This window comes from Phyllostomus hastatus, unplaced genomic scaffold, assembly GCF_019186645.2.
Source record: "Phyllostomus hastatus isolate PE091 unplaced genomic scaffold, TTU_PhHast_1.1 phas_scaffold_93, whole genome shotgun sequence".
In the NCBI taxonomy this organism is placed as follows: Eukaryota; Metazoa; Chordata; class Mammalia; order Chiroptera; family Phyllostomidae; genus Phyllostomus; species Phyllostomus hastatus.
This window is the reverse complement of record NW_025334042.1, coordinates 16785476-16807202: the sequence shown is the minus strand read 5'-3', so window position 1 is coordinate 16807202 and position 21727 is coordinate 16785476. Positions and strand designations below refer to the sequence as shown.

At 49.4% G+C, this 21727-nt stretch overlaps 4 protein-coding genes across 8 annotated transcripts; 2 read left to right on the top strand and 2 right to left on the bottom strand.

Moving 5' to 3' along the window:
- The first annotated feature begins 113 nt into the window (after nucleotides 1-113).
- ORMDL2 (ORMDL sphingolipid biosynthesis regulator 2) lies at nucleotides 114-2508 on the top strand. The gene is made up of 4 exons (XM_045829245.1): nucleotides 114-195; nucleotides 1075-1249; nucleotides 1415-1566; nucleotides 2050-2508. The coding sequence occupies exons 2-4, from the start codon at nucleotides 1076-1078 to the stop codon at nucleotides 2183-2185; spliced, it is 462 nt and encodes a 153-aa protein (XP_045685201.1). The 5' UTR covers nucleotides 114-195; nucleotide 1075; the 3' UTR covers nucleotides 2186-2508.
- On the bottom strand, nucleotides 2508-10107 carry DNAJC14 (DnaJ heat shock protein family (Hsp40) member C14). Of its 2 annotated transcripts, none has more exons than XM_045829244.1 (7): nucleotides 9924-10107; nucleotides 7189-8651; nucleotides 5158-5264; nucleotides 4828-4947; nucleotides 4364-4524; nucleotides 4180-4282; nucleotides 2508-3708 (listed from the first exon to the last, which is right to left on the bottom strand). In XM_045829244.1, exons 2-7 carry the CDS (start codon nucleotides 8593-8595, stop codon nucleotides 3498-3500), a joined length of 2109 nt encoding a protein of 702 aa, XP_045685200.1. In that variant the 5' UTR covers nucleotides 8596-8651; nucleotides 9924-10107; the 3' UTR covers nucleotides 2508-3497. The 2 variants fall into 2 exon arrangements, with proteins under 2 accessions (XP_045685200.1, XP_045685199.1); XM_045829243.1 differs by lacking the exon at nucleotides 9924-10107 and adding an exon at nucleotides 8808-9218.
- Nucleotides 10108-10434: 327 nt separating this feature from the next.
- Nucleotides 10435-14864, top strand: LOC123813066 (transmembrane protein 198-like). Of its 3 annotated transcripts, none has more exons than XM_045830111.1 (5): nucleotides 10435-10630; nucleotides 11617-11877; nucleotides 12458-13039; nucleotides 13486-13643; nucleotides 13765-14864. In XM_045830111.1, the coding sequence occupies exons 2-5, from the start codon at nucleotides 11703-11705 to the stop codon at nucleotides 13900-13902; spliced, it is 1053 nt and encodes a 350-aa protein (XP_045686067.1). In that variant the 5' UTR covers nucleotides 10435-10630; nucleotides 11617-11702; the 3' UTR covers nucleotides 13903-14864. The 3 variants fall into 3 exon arrangements, with proteins under 3 accessions (XP_045686067.1, XP_045686066.1, XP_045686068.1); XM_045830110.1 differs by having other exon boundaries at nucleotides 13483-13643; XM_045830112.1 differs by lacking the exon at nucleotides 10435-10630 and having other exon boundaries at nucleotides 11696-11831; nucleotides 13483-13643.
- Nucleotides 14865-15036: 172 nt separating this feature from the next.
- MMP19 (matrix metallopeptidase 19) lies at nucleotides 15037-20516 on the bottom strand. Of its 2 annotated transcripts, none has more exons than XM_045829532.1 (9): nucleotides 20463-20516; nucleotides 19899-19984; nucleotides 18866-18996; nucleotides 18435-18650; nucleotides 17757-18002; nucleotides 17224-17346; nucleotides 16458-16622; nucleotides 16175-16302; nucleotides 15037-16001 (listed from the first exon to the last, which is right to left on the bottom strand). In XM_045829532.1, exons 2-9 carry the CDS (start codon nucleotides 19910-19912, stop codon nucleotides 15519-15521), a joined length of 1506 nt encoding a protein of 501 aa, XP_045685488.1. In that variant the 5' UTR covers nucleotides 19913-19984; nucleotides 20463-20516; the 3' UTR covers nucleotides 15037-15518. The 2 variants fall into 2 exon arrangements, with proteins under 2 accessions (XP_045685488.1, XP_045685487.1); XM_045829531.1 differs by lacking the exon at nucleotides 20463-20516 and adding an exon at nucleotides 20273-20456.
- Between the last annotated feature and the right edge of the window lie 1211 nt (nucleotides 20517-21727).

The window sequence follows — 21727 nt, the reverse complement described above, 5'->3', positions numbered from 1 at the left end:
TGCACCTTCCGAACGACGGAAAGGGCAACCAATTGTGGGTCTCCATTGCAGACCGCCAGCCAATGGGTGGCGCCAGCGCTAATTCTGTTTCACCAATAGAGAGACTGCAGACGGGCGAGGGTGGCTGCTTCCTGGAGACCACAGGTGTTGAAGCGAGCGCTGTGCCGGTAGCCGACCGGCTTCTTAAGCTTGCAGGTAGGGGCTTCCGAGAGACTGGAAAGGGGTGCTGAGGAAAAAAATGGTGGGAGGCCTAAGGGGAGGCGGGCGGTGAGCAGCGGCGAGTTAAATACTAAGAGAAGAGCGCTGAGGAGAGCCGATTTACAAGGAGCATGGGGCAGACTCAGGATTAGGGTTTAGGAAATTTTCGGTAGAGAAGGGCGGGCAAGAACTGCTTCCTAACTAAACATAATCAACTTTGACTAGCACGATTTTAAGGAGCCAAGTTGAGACGAAATGAGCCGCCCCTAGATTTGGGCCAGGACTCCATTTGGAGGCGCTCAACTCAAGTTCCTTCGTAGCTCAACCCAAAACTCTGGGCAAATTCTTTAAATGCCCCACGCTTGAGAAAAGGGATTGGGGTATTGACTGCTTACATGCTAAAAGGATGAGAGGCAAAAGGGGCAAGCCCCGGATTAAAGGTGGGGTTTGGAAGTAACCTTACCCCCTCACCCCTCCTTAATGAATCCTTGTTTCCCATGACCCTCTTCTGGAATGCTGGGTGTAAGTAACTTCATGCTTCCTCATTAACTTCTTCAGGAAAAAAGTGAGATACTTCTGTTTCCCTTGCTCCTTGAAACGGGTGCCTGACGCCTAGACTCACTCCTGCAAGTTACAGCTGAAGTGTAAGAATCAGAGTATCTGATTACCAGATCCTTAAGACGTAAAGTGGACTCTTCTGACCTTTTTTCCCCCCCAGTCTTCAGTTTTTCCTTTGTGCATGATGGGGATGTGCTTTCATTCCCAATAGAGTTCAGGAGATTTGAGCTACTCAGAAGGCAGTGTTGGGAGAAAAAAATCAAAGTGGGGTTGAGGGGAAATTGAGGTAGACTCCTGCCTGATCCCCCACTGTGGTAGGATGAATGTGGGGGTGGCACACAGCGAAGTAAACCCCAACACTCGAGTGATGAATAGCCGGGGCATCTGGCTGGCCTACATCATCTTGGTAGGACTGCTGCATGTGGTTCTACTCAGCATCCCCTTCTTCAGCATTCCTGTCGTCTGGACCCTGACTAATGTCATCCATAATTTGGTGAGCATTAAACCACACCCTATACCCACCCCAGGCCTTTCCCCAACCAAAAACAAAATAAAACCCCCAAATATTTGGGGATACTCATCTTCCTTTGAGGATCTTAATTCTTGGGCTAAAGAACTACATTCCGCCCCTTTAAACTGCTCTCTTCTCTCCTTCCAGGCTATGTATGTCTTCCTACATATGGTGAAAGGGACACCCTTTGAGACCCCTGACCAAGGAAAGGCTCGGCTACTGACACACTGGGAACAGATGGACTACGGGCTCCAATTTACCTCTTCCCGAAAATTCCTGAGCATCTCTCCTATTGTACTGTGAGTCCTAGGGGAGATATGGTGAATACTCCAAGAGCCAGGTACAAAGGCCTACAGGGAAGCTTTAAAAATGTAGAAGGCAATAATCAAGCATTCCTTGCTGCCTCTTTGATAGTAGGAGAATGGAGAAGGGACTGAGAAAACCAAGTAAAACCAAATGATTTTACATTTCCAAAAGATGTGAATAAATCAAGGCAGAACTGATGTAAATCTGTGAAAACTTTGTGGGGAGTGGAATCAAAGAGGACTTAACAGTTATACAGGCTGAAACTGCTTCAGCTGCTATTTGTCATATGTCTTCAACAATTAAACACACTAACTATAACAAATCTCCAGTTAGAGGTGCTGATTATCTCCCCAATCCCTAGGATACTTTCAGATATCCTAGGACTGGTCATTTAAAATATAAGAGAAAGTCACTGGGAAGGCATGAATATGGATAGGGAAGGCCAATTTCATTCACCCTATTTCTTTTCTCCCCAGCTACCTCCTAGCCAGCTTCTACACCAAGTATGATGCTGCTCACTTCCTCATCAACACAGCTTCATTGCTTAGTGTACTGCTGCCTAAGTTGCCCCAATTCCATGGGGTTCGTCTCTTTGGCATCAATAAATACTGAAGGATGGGGCTGGGGACGACGTTGGAACAAAAGGCTGTAACATCTTTCTCCACACTGTCTTCTGTATCTTGAAGTTTGAGAACTATACAACCATTCCCAAACTCCCAGGAAGAAAGCAGAATAGAAAATGGGGCTCCCTGGGCCTAGCCCTGCTAGGAGTAGGTTTAAGTCAGGAAAGGCAGGTAAGGTAAGAGACTAAAACAACTCTCCTCCATAGGAGGCCATGTTTGGGCAGCTTGTTTGGTGATTAAGTATTTCCATATCTTCCTTTATACTTACTTTATAAGTATTTTCCTTATAATAAAGGTTTGGTTTTTTTTTGTCAGATATGGCTACTATGTGGTCAGCACGAAAAAGTAGTGAGATGTCCTTACAAGGCAGGGGAAGAAGATAGAACAGTGACTTATTGCACAAACCTTCTCTAAGTGTTTTGTATCCCCTCTTCCTTGGTTTAGTAGGAGTGCCCTTCACTCTCAACTAACACTAAGAGAAAGGATTCTCAAATGTGTAAAAGGATACCAGCTATTATAAGAGCAAAGAAGAGAGGGAAAAAAATGTGTTGCCAGTTATATATTTATAGAAAGATAATTCCTGGCTTTAAATAGATATGTACATACAAATATGAACAAACTTAAAAAAATACAAACCCTTGGATCATAAGGAGGCTGCCAGGATCCCCTTTATCCTTCCCTTCGCCCAAGAGCAGAGGGCATAAATTTGATTTTTAAAAATTATTAGTTCTGGCCATCCCTGCAGCAACCAGCATAAATTTGGGCAGTTGCCCACAAGGTGAAAGAAAAAATTCAGAGTTCCCACTCACTGAACTCTATGTATCTCCTATAATTAGGGCTACACATTTTCTTGTACTGTCTCTTAACTAGTACATTGGGCTAAGGGCGGGGGTCCCCTCCTGAAATGGGTCAAGAAATAAAATAGACTTGTAATTTTAAAAAAGGGAAGCAAGTGTCATTTGCTGTAGAAGCAAAAGACAAGACAAAGGCATATAGACACCAGGGAAATACCCAGTTCCCACCCTGCTTTGGGAGGTAACATCCAGTCCAGGTCCATGCCCTAGGTTCTTTGCTCTAGCCACCCCCTATTTCTTTGGTATTGTCAGAAGACAAGATTCAATTCCTGGGTGCTGGTGGAGGAGGAAGAGTGGTTCCGGGGCTTCCAACAAGTACTGAGTGAACTATTTGAGCTTAAAATTTTCCCTTTTTTAAATAATTAAAAATAAATCAAACTCCATCCTGTGCTGTACACAGCCCTTTTGACTCCCTGACATTGATTTAAGGAAAGAAGAAAACAAGTGTCAACGTTGGAAGGGCCTCCTCACTTTCTTCCGCCTCTTCGGTTTGGCTTCTCCCTTGGGTACTGTGCTGTTGGGCTTGGAAGCTGCAGTGGCCCCAGAGCCAGAATGAGGAGCTGCAAAGAAGTTCCCATTGGACATCTGTCTTGGGGGTACTTGAAAGATCCGGCTCAAAAAGTCCTGAAGGTGAGCAGGAGGCGCATCTGGGGTGGCTCTGAGAGGAAAACAGAATAATGAGATGAGAGATTTAAGAGTCCAATGGTCACCTATTAATACTTAATTTAAAGATATATCCTGCCCTGGCTGGTGTGGCTCTGTGGATTGAGTGCTGGCCTGTGAACCAAAAGGTCACCAGTTCAATTCCCAGTCGGTACATGCCTGGGTTGCAGGCCAGGTCCATGGTAGGGGTCGCTCAAGAGGCAATCACACATTAATGTTTCTCTTTCTCCCTCCCTTTCCCTCTCAAAATAAATAAATCTTAGAAGGAGAGAAAGAGGGGAGAGGAGGGGAGAGGAGGGAAAAAGGAAAGGAAAAGAAAAGAAAGGTAGATAGAAAGAAAGATACATCGAGCCAGTTACCAGACTTCTTAAAGGGTGAGACATCTAGGTATCCTAAACATCAGCTCATTTGAAACCATATTCAGAACTAGAATAGTGGGTATATTATTGAAAGAAATATGACCTACCTCTGTCGCCCACTGGTGCCTGGGATCCGAGAACCAAATGAGATGTGATAGGGGACTCTGTGAGTATCTGGGGAGATTACCACACGCTGGCATCCAGCCCACTCTACAAACATGAGAAATAATTACCAATACATCACAGTTTTAAGTATACATGAGCCCATATTTCTAGAGAACAGAAGTGTACCTGTTATATCATACACCTTCCCATCCATCAAAGCAAAGTAGGTGATCTTGAGGCCCAACATGCTTGACTCTGCCCAAAAGTCTCCTTCTTCAGCAGGATGCAGCCTATTACACTCAGCACAGTATCTGGCATTCTTAGGTTCCCGGTCCATTTCAAACCTTCTGCAACCCAACAGGAGGATAATTCTTTAATAATCTGTCAAGCCTGTGATGTTGCTATAGTCTCATTGGCTATAGTCTCATATAGTCTATAGAACGTGGCTGAACGTTCTAAAATTCTCAGTTGTTATATATGCCTATGCATACCCTGCTCTCAACCTTCTATCATAAAGCTAAGAAGTATCTTTTTTTTCTTATTATTTCAAATCTCCAGTCTTTTGACAATGTGGCAGAAGTGGAAACCTAAGGTTTTTTTTTTACTTACCATCTGTATCCCATAAACTACCAATGAAGGTAGTTTCATACCTATGCTTTCCCTGGCATCGGCTGCACATCATAGTATTCATTGCCTCTTTGAGGTCATCCTGCAGCTTGGACAGAAACTCATTCACTGACCGGCTCAGCTCATTCTCTGCCATTCGTTTCCTAAGGGAAGAAAGGCTTTGTAAATCAGAGGGTATTGAGCAAGGGATAAAAGGAGACAGATCTACTGGCCTCTTAAGGCCTGGGCCAGCTAGAAAGACAAGCAACCTCAATTCTCTCCATTTCAGAGAGCCTCCACCCCCAAGTCCAGGGACCTCTGCTATTGAAGATTATTCTTTTATCCCACCTGACAACTTCCGACCTCCAACTTACATCTCATACTCCTTCCTCCTTTCAGGGTTACTGACAATGTCCCAAGCTGCCCGCAAAACCTTGAAGGCCTCCTCAGCCCGAGGATGATGATTTTTGTCAGGATGAACCTATCAAGACAAAGATTTCATCACAGACCCATTCCACCCATCTCCCCATCTTGGGTCAAAACTTCACATCAAATGGCTCTCTTCCACCACCCTTTTGGAGAGTCAATATAGCTTAATAATTAATTGGTCTGGCTCTAAAGACAGATCTCAGTTCAAGTCCCAGCTCTGTCACTATTAGCTACATGACCTAGAATACTTTATCATGATTATTGGGAATATTAAATGAAAATACATGTGGAGTAGGTAGCAGAGAATCTACTAAGGTAATCCACCATCCTAGTGCACCTGGGATTGTCCCAGTTTTAGCACTGAAGTTCGTGTCTCAGGAAACCTCAATTTCAGGCAAACAGGGATGGCTGGTCGCCTGACCGGGCACATACGTACTAAGCCCTCACATTTTAACTTTACTACCAGTTACAAAGTAAGAGTTCCAAAGATAGTACATCCTCAAACACTTTTCTAACTAGAAAATCCTCATATCTACTCAAAACTTCCTGCAAGTTTCCCTTTCTGTCCCAGAAATAAAATAGCTTATCATGACACAGGGTTTTTACCCACTTTTCAGCCTTTTCTCCAAGACAAATAATATCCTTTCTCCCTATACTTCCTTACTGTTCCCGTCCTCACTCCCCAAAAAACAGTGATAAAGCTAGCCTCTTAATTGATGTCAAATAAGCAGAATGCTGTTAAATCTCATATTCCCAAGCATATAGAACATCCCTTTGGTCATGGTCACTCTGGCGCTTAATAAGAGTGGTGAGAGGTTCTATTAAAGAAGCCTACAGACATTCTGATCCAGAACAAGGGAGAGTTATGGGGTGTGGGGCAGGTGTGTGGAGGATCAGGGAACATTATCTCTACTCCAAGAAAGTAAGTTGAAAATGAGATATTTTTAGAAGAATGATACTCCCCAAGAGAGGATATCTGCTAAAAAATAAAAAGGTGAGAAAAGAGCTTCACTATTAGTAACAATCTGAGTGTACGCAGTTGTTCCCCACTCTAAGAATATCCCAGGCTACCAACTAAGGGGTATGTATTTCCCACAAACTAGTCTTCTGGTAAGCTGAATGGTTAACAGAAACCATGGTTGCTCTGGTGTCAACTGTTGAGGTAATCTGCATACTATATTTTACCAGTCCAGTTCCATACATTCAGTCAAACAGACCTCCTGTGCAATTTACACACATTACTTAATAAAGTTTCACTTCCACAGAAATAGCGATAACAATCATCTAAAAAAAGCAACCTAATATCAACTTCTAATAACAATTTAATGGTATGCTTTTATTATATCATTTCTCTCAACAATGCGGTGCATCACAATTCTCACCTGTAACTACTTTTCTCAACGAAAGCAACCAGGTTTTTATGTATGACATATGTATTCACATATGTATTCACGTATCTATGATTTCTGTTCCCCTTTCCTTCCCTTTGCCATTCTGGCTTGCTGGTCTTAAAATAGCTTGTTTTCTTTCACCTGGTCCTGGAATAATCATATGCGCTCCCTGAACTGTCCCACACCAGGTCCACACTCACCTTTCCAGGACAGATTATAGGATTTCCTTGTGTTCAAAAAAACCCCTCAATTGTTCAGGGAGAGGAACTGATAAGCTTTCTGATTGGATCTCTTCACCCTAGTCAAAGGAACTTCATCTTGATATTTCAGGGTGAGTCCAATACTGCCCAATTTATCATGTTCATTTCTTTTCATTTAAGAAAAAGAATCTCATGACAAACTTGAAGGGAAAGTCAGATCCCATAGTAGAGATGAAAAAGGTCTTTTATGACTTTTCTAAGAATTAAAGTTACTCTGCAGCTTAAAATTGACCTTCTCCACCTTCTCTTTATTTTACTCTCCATAAAATTACAAAATAAAATATAGGAACAAAAGAGGGACAGGAAACAAGGGAAGGATACTCACCATCACTGCCAACTGCCTATAGGCTTTCTTCAGTTCAACATCTGATGCTGTGGCTTCAACCCCCAACACATGGAAAGGGTTTAGCTCATCTTCAGGAACCCCAGCCATGGTCAAGAGTCTAGTCACTTCCTCTTCAGGCTGGCAGCAGCGACCACTAGCTACAGGTGCATCCCCCTGCCTATTAGTCCTCTGTTTGACCCAAGGCAACTCCAGCCAACTCCACTGAACCATTCTTACAAGCTGCTGCCATGGCCTGCTATCTCTCAGCAGAATCAGGCAACGCTGCAAGGTGGGAGATTCCAGCCAAGCAAAGAGCCAGGTGGCTTTACCCCTCCAGCCTAACCGGTCACCTAGTCCCACAAGAAACCGCCAGCCCAATTGCAGACAGCCCAAGAAAAGGGCCAGAGCCAGAAGAAGCAAAGCACCCAGGAGCCTAAGAAAATGGGTGAACAGCCCTGCCCCATAGCAAAATCCCTGGCTCAGAAATTGGAACATCACCTGGGCCCAACCACCCAGTTGTCCCGCCCACATTCCCACCCAGACACGAAAAATGTCCAAATCACTGCCTTTCAGCTGCCTGCATGCATAGATGAGATGACCACAAGTTTCCACATACTCTCCCACCAACACCAGCAGTTCAATTAACCACCAGAAGCCTGCCTGTCCAAGGTGACACAGTTCTTCTGCTCCCCATAATCCCAGGCCCTTGCGCTTATCTGCCTGACTTCGTTTCCGGCCCAGCCGATGTCGACCAGGGGTCCTGGGATCTCTGCGTCCACCCTCCCGAGTATCCTCCTTGGTTGGAACACGGTGCCGCTGTCTCCTGGGTGGAGGTTTCTTTCCACTGGGCACACGTGAAAAATCACTGGGGAACTTGAGTTCCTTATCATCATATTCCTCTTCGAACTCCTCATCTTCCCCCAAAGCTGGAGAGGTACAATGGTGGCAAAAGTTGCTAAAAGAGCTATCTCCTCCCCTACAGTAAGGCCCTTCAGGGATTCCAGGGGTTCCCTGGCAGCTGCAAGCAGATGGAATGGAAAGAAATGGGTTCACATCCTCCTGGTGCCCAGCCTCATTCTCTCTTGAGAGTTCCTGGTCCGCTCCTGATTCTTCTTCTGAAGATGCCTCGCTCTGATCAGGGTCCTCTCCATCTCTAGGGGGTCCTGGACCCCTTGGGCGACCATGGCTTGGATCCGACCAGTGAGCTGGGTTTGGGGGCTGTGTGTACTTAAGACTAGAGTGCTCTGTGAGGCAGTGGGTACCATTAGGAGCAGGCCTCGTTGAGTCCCTCAGTCCTGAGAATGAAAGTATTTCAGGGTCCACAGAGGGTCCTAAAGTCCCAAGAGAGGCATCACCACTGGGGTGGGCTGTACATAACCCTCTTTGTCCGGGGTGCTTCTGGGCCATGACCCCGGGAGTTCCTGAAGATTTTAAGTCACAGCCATCGTGGTAAGTTCTGATGCCTGTAACAAAGGTATCAAGGTGGAGATAATCAAGGATAGAACCGAGAAAGGGGTTAAATAATCTTAAATTGGAGGTATATTTAATACGTCCACCCTCCCCTGTTTTCCCAAGTTCCTTTGGGGTATTCATTACCCCTAGCAATAAGCCAATACTACCTTAACCACAACACCGCTCCCTGCCGCCTCCTGTTCTTCTTCTCCCGGAAAAACACAGTCCTGAATCCGAGAAAGAGGGAGGTATGGCAAAGGGTGTGGTCTTGGGGTCACTCTTGGGAAAAAGGGAAAGACGGTCGGAAAGCAGGGCCATAGGCTGTCTGAGAAGGGTGTGGACCGGGCAGCCCTTAAAGAAAAGCTGGGGGCGGAACTTGGGGTTGCCCCCGAGATAGACAACCAGAGAACCCTCAGGGTAGGGAAAGGGGGCAAAGGTAAGGTACCGAAGAGCGGCAGTAACCCCTCCCCTGTAGCAGCTGGGCCCAGCGCCAGGGGGAGTTACGAGAGCAGCTACCCCAGCTCCGCCTCCCGTCCCCGCCGCAGCCTCCGACCTATGCCTGTTTCCACTTCCGGGGCTACCAGGGAAGCGACAGGAAGGAAAAGAAAAAAGCGGTTGGCAGAGACGTGAACCAGTGGAGCAAGTGTGAGTCAAATCAGAGGAGGCGGTCCAGGGGAAGTACTGGCCCGGCCCCTTAAAGGGCCCTCTGCTGCGACCCTCCGCGTGCTGGAGTAGAGTCCCCGCAAGTTGCACCTCTGGAAGCGAGGCACATAGGTGCTGCAGCGGTGCCTGCAGTCTGGGAGTGGGTTCTTAGGGTTCCTCTGGTTGGATTCTTGGGCTTTACCGAGACTGGGAGCTAGAGGACAGCCACCGAGCCACAGGCTGTTTCTCTTGAAGACACAACTAAGGAGCGTTGAGGAGTCACCGCCCTGATCCCTTCACTGCTGGCAGTACGAGGATAGAGGCCCTTTTGTATCTTGTCCTTTTCTTGAATCGAGGAAAGGACACCTCGGGCCAACCCCCGCCCTGGTCCCCCCTAGTGCTGTCCCTTCTTTCCCAGCAACCCTCGGCCTCCCTAGATCCTGACCCAGCTGGGGAACTTCCCCGTACAACTGCTGCTCCCACGGCCCGGAGCCGCCCCTCTGGACGCAGGTCTCAGGCACCGTCACCGAGCGGGACCCGGGGGCTGAGAGAGAGCCTAGCTCCGCTGGACTCAGGACCAGAGAGGAGTGCCAAAAAACATTGCACTCATCTGCATGCTGCTTTACATCTTATTTGCATACCGAGCTGTTCGTCGACGTCGACAAGCGCCCCCTCCCCCACGCAGACCCAGCTTGAGTCCCTTCTCTGTCGGTCTCCTTCTCTGCACACGTCTCTCTCGTTAGTTCCCCTTCCAGACTCTGTCTTACTCCGCAAGTTTGTCCACCCATGCACCTCGTCGGCGCCCCAAGATCAGCAAGACCCCCTTCCCCGAATCCCCAGTCTGGACCACCAGATTCTCCAGAAGACAATACTCCAATTCTCTGGGAAGTGGAAGAAACCAAGCCGGAGCGAGGGGGGCGCTGAGACCCCTGTTGGGGCTTTGAGAGCTCCCAATTGTTGAGTCATCGCCTAACTATTCAGAGACCTTTATCTAAACCCCTTGTGCACCCAGAGCCTTTCCCTGGTGTGGTTGAGGGGTCCTCTGGTCCCAGCCTCGAGCAGTAGGCAAACTGGGTCCCCCACACACAAGAGAAAGAGTTGGAGGGGCCCGGCCCGTGATGTCACCACCCCCACCCTGTCCCCTTCCTCCACCCCACCCTACCTCCAAAGCTAATTGCATTTAGCTCACGGGGCTTGGGCTACGACTTGCGAGAGTTTAGAGGGAAACTAACTGAGTGGTTCTGGAGGTGCCCACGCCTGACAACCGCCCGGATCTCCGGGCAGGGATGCAGCTGGGGATCTAGGAAAGCACTTCTGCCCCCTTCCTCTTCTCAGCCCTGGCGGGGTGGTGAGTAGTTAACACCCCCTACCCAACCTCTCCTTATTTAGGGTCCCTAGGCTTCCAAGAGGATTGAGAAGAGGAGCCCCAGGGATTCCTCAAGCCAACCCTCCAGACTGTTAGGACTTTGATGTCCAAAAGAAGATAGCTGAAGGAATGTACCTGCATCCACCCTACCCCACTCCCAAAGTGCCCCCAATGCCAGCCCCTCCTTGATGTTCTCGCAGAAACTAAATTCAAACCCCACTGGCAGCCCTGACAAGCCTGGGGAAAGGGAGGGTTAGGAAAAGCCCCAGTGTCCTGCTGGGAGGGTTAAGAGGCCAACCAGTAGGTGAGATATCTATGGGCAAGGTGCCTGCTTATTCCATGAGGGGTCGTTGGAGTTCGACTGGCTGGATGCCCCTTTCCCCAACAACTTGGTCTCCTCAGGAAGCAGAGGCTTCAGAACCCTGACAAATGTGTATGACTGTCTCTACTTAATTCCTTGTCCCAAACTCTTTTGGTGCCAGTTTTTTCCCCCTTTTCCCTGGAGTTGGAGCAGCTGTCGGAAGACCCCACCATGACTCATTCTCTCCTCTTTCTCCACCTTCTCCCCCTTTTATTAACCACACCCTTCCTAGTCCAGTGGGGTAATATTGAGTCCCAGCTGCAGATGTGGGCAAGCTTTCTTTTCAGCTGAAACAGGTTGCTGGGTCTTTAGCCCCCAGTCCCACTAGTGGCCCTGGACACCTCCCTCCACAGACCATAGAACTTCCTGCTCCTCCCACCCACCCTGGAAAGCTAGGGGACAGACATGGCTCATTATCTCATAAGATTTTCATTTTAAGTTTTATTTAGCTTCCTTGTTGCAAAGGGTAGTAAAAAGACAGCTGGCTCACCTCAACCCCAGCAGGGCCATGTTCCCTCCTGAAATTGGCCTTTCTTTAAAAGAAATAGAGGTACAAAGTCCTTAAGATTCATGGGCACCTGAGTTCCTGCCCCCTACACCCTTGCAGGTTTCCCAACCCCCTCAAGACATTCATGGATGGATGAGAGGAGCTGACACTGACCTCCCCCTCTGTGACCACCTTCTCTTCCTGCCATGGAGGAAGCTTTGCTGCCCCTGGCCATGACCTCTGACCCCAGGCCCTTTAATCAACAACTCCCAGAGCATCCAGATCCAAGATGTGTCTTGGAACCCCAGGACAATCCTGAACTGGCACCTGCCCTGGTGTGTGCTCTTTGCTGCTGCTTTGGAATCATCTACTGCTGCTTCGGTGAGGGCAGAGCTAGGGTTCTGGGGGGCAGCTGCCCAAGGCTGTCACCCTCAAGGATGATGTTAACTTTCTCCTTTGTTGCTGGGCTGCCACTACTCCTCTGTCAGGGTATGCCTACCTTCAGTATGGCCCGTACTGCTCTTGCTGGCTTTTCCTGTTCATCCCCCGACCCGTGCCCTCCAGCTCTGACCCCTGGCACTCTCACTTGCCTTCTCCTTACCTTCTACCTCAAAATTTCATTCCCAAATTATCCTCCATGTTAAGCCTCCATGTTAAGGCTTCTTCACCCTCCCCCAATAACCTGCATTGGCCTATGCTGATTTCCTCTCATCTACCATCCCTGAAAAGATTACACCTTCTTTCTATACTTACTTCCCTCAGTGCATCCATCCTACCTCCTGATTTTTCCCTCCCATCTCCTCATAGTCCCTGTCCTCCCTGAGGTGATCCCTTTCTGCCTCTGGCCTTGAGGTCCCTGGGTGTGCCGCTCCTGTTATCTGCTCCTCTGCTTATCATCAGAGCCATCCCTGTGGACCCCCCACCCCTTCTGCTTCTCAGTGCCTCCTGCCTCCCTTCCCAGGCTACCGCTGCTTCAAGGCAGTGATGTTTCTCTCGGGCCTGCTATCAGGAGCTCTGGTGATCTTCCTGCTTTGCCACAAGGAGCGAGTGCTAGAGACACAGCTGAGCCTGGAGGTGAGCGCGGGCATTGCGCTGGGCATCGGACTCCTCTGTGGCCTGGTCACCATGCTGGTTCGCAGTGTTGGGCTCTTCCTGACTGGTCTCCTGCTAGGCCTAACCCTGGGCGCTGGGGCCCTGCTGGGCACCGAACCTATCTACCAACCACCTTCAGCCTGGGTGCCGGCCGGGGGGCTGGTGGGGCTGGCACTGCTGGGAGCCCTTCTCACGCTTCGGTGGCCACGTCCGCTCACAGTTCTGGGCACAGCCCTGCTGGGTGCTGCAGTGCTGGTGGCCTGTGCTGACTACTTCCTGGAAGGGCTGGCACTGGGCAGTCGGCTGGGCCAACGCTTGCAGGCACTTCCAGCCTTGCCTCCTCTCTGCTGGTATAGCTGGGTCTTGCTGGGGACCTGGCCAGCCCTGGGAGCCCTTGGGGCCCTGGCCCAATGGAAGCTCATGGATGAGGAACATGGAGGCCACGCCAATGGTAAGTTAGTGCCATGGTACAGCAGCAGCCAATCTGTGCCTTCTAATGTCTCCAGGTCCCAGACTTGAGGAGGGGAGAAGGGAAATACCCTTGAGAGGAGGGTGGAGGTATCTAAGGTGAATGGGGCAGGGCATTGAAAGGAAGTTAGAGTTTCAGGAGCCAAAGTCTGAGTAAGAATGAGAAGAAAAATTGTCAAGGGGAGCAGAGAAGAGAGAGCTATTGGAGACTGTTGTGGAAGAAAAGAAAGATCTCGGGAAAGTCTGGAAGGAGAGAGTAGGAAGACTCAAAAGAAGGATTTCTTTTAGAAGAACTGGGGGGAAGGCGAGGTTTGATAGAGCTGGAATAAGGAAATCAGACGAATTTCTCTTATAGTGTGAGTGTGTTTGGGGGTGGGATTTGGGGTCTAAAGAGGCCTCCCTCAGTCTGTATTGCCCTCTCCCAAGCAGTGGTCTTGAGCCACCATCGAAGGCATCTCCAACTCCTTCGAATCCGTCAGCAAGAAGCCAAATGGCACCGGACCTCCCCTGGGGTGGCTCTCTGTGAGGGCAGCTACCGGCGCCAGCTCCCCACCAATGCCCGGAGCCCTGCTGACAGTCTGGCTCCTGTAAGTGGGGGAGAGGGGGGCACTCTGGAGGATGGGGCAGAGGGCACATGGGGATGGTGAGGGTGGGGCGGGGACTGACTCGGACCCTTCCTTCTGCCCTCTCTGCCCTGTGTCCCTCCAGAGTTACCTCCAGAGCCTTCGAGAACGCCACCTGGGACCAGGAAGTCAGGCCACAGCCCCCCACACCATCTTGGACTTGGATTCTGACTGTGGTTCCACTGTACCCCTCACCACACATTCTGGTTCCACCCAGACCTGAGCCTAAACCTCCACTGATACCCCCCACGCTTAGCAAGGGCCTGGGAACACTAGGTGGGCAAGGCCTGAGCCCACAGGACCCACACACAAACTCCCTACCTTTTAGACTTGGGAATGGAGTCTGTGTTCCAAGCTAGACCATCCCTGTAGGGAAAGGTTTCAGAGACAGAGAGGGAGTTTAGGGAGGGGAGAGGAATGGAAGTATGAGTAGCTACCTCTGTCCAATAATAGAGGTGCCCTGGTCCCTAAAGTAACTGACTCCCTAATTCCCTCCAAATAAAGGGGGAGCTTTACCCAGATAGCCTTTTATATACCCTCATCAGTGTGCCACACAAAGTAAAATAAGGAGTGTTCTTTTTGTAGGAGCTTTGGAAAATCAGGAAGCCTCCTAAAGCACATGATCGCTTTTTAAATGGGAGAAGAGTGCAGAGGAGCTCCAGAATCCCCCAGTCTCCAGGCCTCTCATTAGGGGATAATGGGATTCTTGATTAGCCTTTCTTCCTGGGCCACATAGGCTCAAGCCCCCTTCTCCTACCTCAGTTGGGGGTATTGTCCTCCACGTTCCTTCCCTTTCTCTCCTTGACGTGGGGAAGACCATGGGGCAGTGCCTGGTTCAGACCCCCTCTCCCCAAAAAGCTGGCTTCTTGCTCCAAGGAGGGAGCATTGCCCCACATGCCAGAATGTTGCCTTTTTGCCCAAAGGAGCCTGGTCTTCGGGCTGCATGGGAGACAAGTGCCTTCTCTGCCTCTCATTGTAGGTGATGCTAATCTCTTCCATAACTAAAACTTGGTCCCAGCCACTAACCCACTTTAACTCTCCCACTGTGATTCTCCTGCCCAAAGTCAGTTCCCTGGTTCCCTAGACAGCATGAAAGAAGATATATCCCTTCCCTGGGCAGCAAGGCTATGATGGGAGGGAGGAAGAACATGGGAATGTGTGAATAAAGTGGCATTGAATGCTGAATCAGGGAGTCTGGCCTCTCCTGTTGCTGCTCTCTTCTTTCTTTGCATCCCAAAACAAAGAGTTATCCACACTGACAAGTCCTCTGACCACTAAAGATTTGGTAAGGATTCCCTTAGCAGACCGGGCTACTGTAGGAACCACACATGCAGCCAGAGGAAGAGTTGCTCAGTGCTCTCATGAACATGGAATTAGTCTTTATTATGCACAAGTGTGCCAGACACTGTCAGGCACTTCACATATAGTATTTCATTTAATGCAACAACCCGGCAGGATTGGTAACCTCATTTTGCAGATGAGAACTCTGAGGCTCAACAAGGTTAATCAACTTGTTCAAGTCATAAACAAGCAAATTTGATTCTCAAGGATTCCAAAACCCTTGCTCATTTTACTGGCCATGCTGTTTTCTTGCACTTGATCTAGGAAAAGCAGGACCCAGGCATTCAGCTTTCCAGCTGTTGCCCCATCAGGCCTGATTGACAACTTCCCTCTACCACTGTCTTCCAGAGAGTAGATAACACAGTTGCACGTGCTATCTAGGGTAGGAAAAAATGGATGGAGCTGAGGGCCGACCCAGAGCACAGGGGGAACGTGGCTACAGCTGGGACATTTAGAGGTCCGAGGTCTCTGGCCCATGCCACTGCATGGGCCTGCAGTCTAGTGAGTAGACATTTGGTTGAGGTCTTTGGCTTCTGGAAGGGTGATACTATCAGGGAATGAAAGGGTGGTGGAGCTTGTGGCTGAGGGGGTCATAGCCAAGATTGTGTCTCTGGGTGAGTGGTCAGTGTTCAAGGTGGCATCTATGGATGACAAAGTGGTATCCAAGGTTGTTCCTGTGACTGAGTAGTCAGGGCCTGTGGCTGAGGGAGAGGTGTCTCCACCTGATGGGGCAGTGTCTGGGATCTGGGGATGACAGTGCATCCAGTTGTGGGCGATATCTCTGGGATAGCCCTTTTGTACTCGTAGCTGCTTGTTGAGGTGCCAATATTGTTTGCCCTTGAAGAAGTAGACATGGCCATCCTGCCTACTCATAGCAGCTGAGGGCTGGTTTGGCGCTCCTGTAAACAATCCTTTGATTGGTTTGGGGTAGTGGCTGAAGTCAGTTCGGGCCATCTCATCCCACTGCCAGTACTTGGAGCCCTAGGTGTGGGATGGGTAAGGAAAAGAGGATGATGAGGTTAGAGCTTGGGGCCCCCAGATATCTACCCTCAGCCCACTGCAGCTGCACATCTCCCTTTAGGACTATTAGCTTCCCCGTGTGAGGTAGCCTGCCAGTCCTAAGAAGGGATTTGCCCTTGCTTTGAAGTCTATACCTTAAAGAGGAACACCTTTTGGTTGACTGGCCAATAGAGAGCTGCATCCAGGTTGGGTTCTACTCTATTCAGCTTCTTGGGGAAGCCAGGAGACATCTTGAAATTAATGTAGCGCCACACCTTGTCTCCTGAGAACATGTATGAATAAGTCACCTCTGTCCTTAGGTGATAGTTTTTTTGATTCCTCCATTGCACCCTCTCAGAAACTTCTCATCTTTCCCTCCCTTTTATGGCTTCTTTGATGGCTGGCCCTCAGGTAAGATACATAAGCTAGTCCTTTTACCCTTAAAGAAGTAAATCCAACGTGTCCGAGGAGAGTAGACCGCAGCATCCAGGTTTCCTGGGAGGCCCTCCCAAAGAGCAGACACTCGGAACAAGGGACCCAGCCCTGAATCTGTCACGGTCCACACATATCTCCCCTTGAAGGCATAGGTCTTCCCGCGGGGCCCTGTCAACAAATTAAAAAGACTGATCGAACAAAGGCTGTGGTAAAAAAAACGACATCAGTTAAATAAAGGTATCTCAGGCAGGCTGATGATTTGCCCTCCTCCCACAGGCTGGTTACTCAAAAATTAAGTAAGATTAAAGGGGCAGAGAAGCAGGACCCACAGTTCAGCCTCTCCTTTGTTGTTCAGGGCAACTGAGCTCTGGTCCACTCAGCAAAACAAAAACCCTGCAGGGAGGTGCTCCCACTCTCACTTTCCACTCTAAATGACTTCCAAGTTGTCCCTCCGTGCAGGTATAATACCATCTCTAACAGGCATTCCAGTTAATATAGTTTTCTCCATCTTGCTGTATTTCCAGATATGTTTAGATGGCCCTTATAAGGTAACACCATGGTAAATGCCTGCTTGGTCCAAGTTTAATTTGGCTCTGAACCCTCCCTCCCCATGCCACATGCCTCCTTCCATAACTACTAACTCCTGCCTGGTGTCTAACCTCCATTGCTCATGCTGTGCTCCTGCATCATTCCCATTTGTCCATGTCTCGAGGCCTGTAGGCTATCCCCACTGCTTGCCTATAGCCTGCAGGCAGGGGAAGGGCCTCACCCAGCATGATGGCATCCAGTTCACCACTGCAGGGGTCCGGCATGGGACTGGGTTCTGTGGGCACTTGTGGTACAGTGAGCTCCATCTCCTCTTCCTCATCCCCTGTCTCAGGGCTCTTCTTGCCTGTGAGGTAATGTAATGCTGCACAAAGAGAGAACTCGAACTCCTGACCTCCACTCTTCTGTAAGTTTGGATCAGAGGCCCCACACAGAGGGGGGAAGGGAATCCTAGAGTTTCTCTTGGGGGCAGACAAGATCACATTGATATCAGCAGGAGACATGTTTTAGTTGAGTAGCAAGGTTTGCTGGAATTCTTCATCTCCAAGAATGGGTCTGAGGGGAAAGAGGCCCCAAAGGAAGATTAGACAAGAAAGTGTCAGAAAAATGGTTCCTGAAAATAAAAGTCTGAATAACTGGGCAGGAAGAAGAGAAATAAGCCAAGCTATTTCCCTCCATGAAGACTAGACCTGCCTCTTCAAGCCTGAAGAGAGACTGGTCAGACTGACCCTCGTGATCACTAGGGGAAAGGACTACCATAGAGAGCCTGGATCCCTGCCACATCATCTGGGTGCAGCTTGAAGTGGGGCCGGTATCCAGAGTAGACAGGGGCCATGAGGGCTTGGGTATATCGGGAGTGCCCAAGCCCCAGGGCATGGCCCAGTTCGTGGGCTGCAATGATGCGAAGGTTCACCCCCTGGTAGGTCCTCTCAGTCCAGAGCTCATCTTCATCAAAGTGCACACTGCCCAGCTCTGGGATGTCAGCATGGGCCAGGACCCTCCCTGCACAAAGGCAAAGGTGGACAGGAAACAAGTCAGAGCCCCTAGGCTGGAGCTCCCCTGCCTGTTATTAACTCCAATCACTCCATTCCCATAAAATTCCCTCATCTATGGTCACTGACCTTTGGCTGCCTCTCTCTCTCCTTTCAGACTCCCCTGTCATCATGCAGTTCTCATAGGGATGCCCACATGCTGTCACTTTGCCTCCCAACCACTTGCCCCTCTCTGGCCCCATCTTCTCTGGGGTGTGCTTTGAGCAGGACCCCAGGGAGGTGATCAGCTACTCCCCAAGGGAATGTTAGAAGGTGGTTAGAGAGTGTAGGGTGCAGCTGGGCATGGGGGCAGCCTAAACATTAAGGTTCCAGAGTCCCTGGCTCAAGGGGACAGAGATAATCTCAGAGGTCTGTTTGGTGAGCTCCAAGAGCTGGTACCTACCAGGCCCATCAAAGGTATTGGAGCAATATGGGCTTTGGCGGCCATGGAAGGAGAGGCGGATGTCAGCCCAGCCAGCCTTTACCTCCCGGAAGGTCAGGGGGGCCACATTGCTCCAGTACTCAAAGGCTTTCAGCAGGGCTGCCCGGGCTGTGTGGAGTGGGAGGGTGGAAGGCAGGTTTAAGATGCGGAAGGTCAGGTGCTTCTTTCTCCAGCGGCCTGGTTATTGGACCAGAAAACAGATTAGAAACACAGATCCTTCTGCCAACCCTAGAGAGCTCCCCTGAGTTTGTGCATTCACTCAGCAAAGCTATGTAACAATATCTCCAGGCAAGGGATGATCAGCACCAGGTGACCATCCATTTAACACTGAGCTAGTCTAGGCTATCCGGCCACTCCTGCCTGTCCCTCCCTTTCCCAGGTTCAGGCCTCACCGAGCATCAGGTATTTAAGGGTCTTCTGGTTGAAGGGGTCCTCCAGACCACAACGGGGCTGCCTCATGCGGGCCCTTGTGGCATTGTCCAGCTGACCTGAGACTGGAAGCTCAGATGCTTCCTGAAAAGCTCTGAAAAGTAGGAGAAGGATAGGTCCAGCAGTCTGGGATGACTGGGACCTGGGGGAAGCTCTTTGGCCCTCTGCTGCCCAAAGTGATAGCTGAGAAAGCATAGAATCTCTGAAGCTGATGGGGTTATTTCCATATCCAGTCCTCATAATTGGAACTTTCTCTTCCATTCTGGAAGATACTGCAATATTCCAACTTTACCTCCCCATCTTCAGTCTCTTATTTGGGTAAGGATTCCCTCAGGTGTAGCCTCCCCCCACCTCCACTGTGATCTAACCTGCTCTGGGGACATGTCCTGACCCCCTACTCTGGAGACTCTTCCACCACTGCTCCCACCTGAGGGCCTGTTTTCCCTCAGCCTTTTCCCCTCCTGGCTGGATGCCCCTCCCAGCCCAGCCTGCTCTGGAGCAATTTCATCCATCAGGCACTGCAGCCACTGTGGCTTTTCAAGGGACTGTGAACATATGTGAGAGCAAACAGAAAAAATGATCCATTACATCCAAAGTATAAAAAGGAAACTTCAAAATAGAAATTAATAAATGATTAATTAAATGTCTACAAAAGGCAATATCATGTCAACAACTCAACCCCAACTCAACTCAATTAATAGTTTTACATATAAATTATATTTAATGTGGGATGTGACTTAATGTTAGTATTTGAATACAATGTGGAGTCTCCAAAGGAGTTCTTAGAGCCTCAGAAGATCCAATGACTGCTCCTCATCTTTGAATTCCCATCTCACCCCATGCCCACCACCCTAATAGTGATAACCAGCCATCTAATTCCCTAGATCCCAACATGGATTTGGTCAGGCTGAGGGGGGCCTGGAGAGAGGAAGGGATGAAAAGAAGGAAAGACCTTGCAACCTCAACCCTGAAGGCATGCACCTTATGACCTCTCACCTCAGAGCCTGCATGATGTCTTCTAGCCTGAAGTCATCAGGTCCTTCTAGAGGCTTCTGTAGGTACCCATATTGCAAAAGGTAATCCTATAATAGAGGTGGGGGTTAGTCTCAGGGTAAAGCTCTAAGTGACCTAACCAGCCCATGAGGATAGGAGGCAACTGACATGGAAAGATTAAAGGAGAGGCACCTTGGGAAAGGAGACCAGGTAGAACAAAGGGAAGGAGTGGGAGATGGACAGGGGTAGATCATGGAGTAGAGGACAGCAGGGAAAGGCAGGCAGGTTGAAGGTCAGGAGGGAGGCTTGGATGAGACTGTGAAACAGTACCCCCAATCCCTCTCCTGGCCTGGGTCTTTCTTACCCAGGGGACTCACCACTGCTGCCTCCTTTCCTGCAGGCCCCAGGGCCCGGCCTGTGACTGTCATGGGAAGTAGGAAGCCCAGCCACAGCAGCTGCCAGTTCATGGTCCCACCAAGCAGGAGTTCCAGCAGCCGTCTGTGGCCTCTGCCCTGAGATTTCTGGGAGCCTGGGGGAGCAGGGTTTGGTGGGTGGGGGGGCTCTTACCTCTAGTTCTTTTCACTTTCCAGTCTCTGGTCCTCTTTATAAAATGCCAGGGGAGGGGAATTGGGGGGAGTGGCATTGTGCAGTGACTCAGCCCAGAGATATGTTGTAATTCACCATTAACCCCTGACCTGCCAGAGTGCCCAGTCAAAAAGGTCCCCCAGCCCATGCTCCAGAGTCTTCTGCTGGAGATGGGAAGAATTTTCATGTACTGTCCTGGGGGTGGGCATCCTAGAAGGATGAGAAGCAGAATCTCTGCAGGGACTAAGGATAGGGACCATGGTCATCCCCTGGAGCTGGACATTCCTGTGCCCCAAGGGACCATGAGTCAGCAAACTCCTCATCTTCAAACTTTATGTCTCCCTGTCTACTCTGGAATAGGGAACAAATAAATAAAAGGTAGGCAGCAGAAAGCAGCTTAGTTGCTTGAGTTTCAGATGAAGGAATCAAGGTTGAAGGCTTAGATTTTTTGCACCAAAGACTAAATTGGGAATTTAAATGTTCTTAGGGTCTACTTATATCTTCTTTAATAAAAAGTCATGGTTTCAAGAATTTAACGAGCCTGGTATGGGAGTAGGGGTTAACAAGGGCACAGAGAAATAAGGTGGGGGGTGGAGCCTGTTGGCAGGGAGCTTACAGATAGGGCAAGGCCAAGGGAAGTACCTGAAACGACGGTAACCAGGATGCCAGGCAGGAGGTGCCCATCCTAAGGGTCATGGGGCTATGGAAAGCTCCTCTGAGAAGGCAGACTTTGGAGGCTGCCTGCGAGGTGGATAGGGCAAAAGGGTACTAAGGGACAGGGACAATGCCAGTCTTGAGTAAAAGTGCAGAGCTGAAAAAAGCCAGCTGTGCTCAATAAGTGCTGAGGGTCTCTACTACTGCATTCACCGCTGACTCCCTAGTGCCTGCCCCAGGCTACCTCAATGTTTCAGGTGGTGCTTAATAAATCTTCATCAAATGAAGGAGCAAGGTGAGAACCAGAGTTTAGAGGGTCCTGAATGCTACAGAAGGAAGAGGAAAAAAACTCAAATTTTAGAAAACTACTTTGGGTTAGTTGGTTAGTTGGTTTTATATTATCTCATTTAATTCTCACAACCCTCCTACGAAGGAAATATTGTATAAGAGGAAACGGAGACCCAAAGAGGGAAACTTGACCAAGGACATGGAGCTTCTAATTGGTCTGGTCTATATTCCCACTGCTGACTCCATAGCCCATGCACACTGACTCTTACAGTTTTGTTCTTTAAATGGTTAGGCGCCTGGGAAGG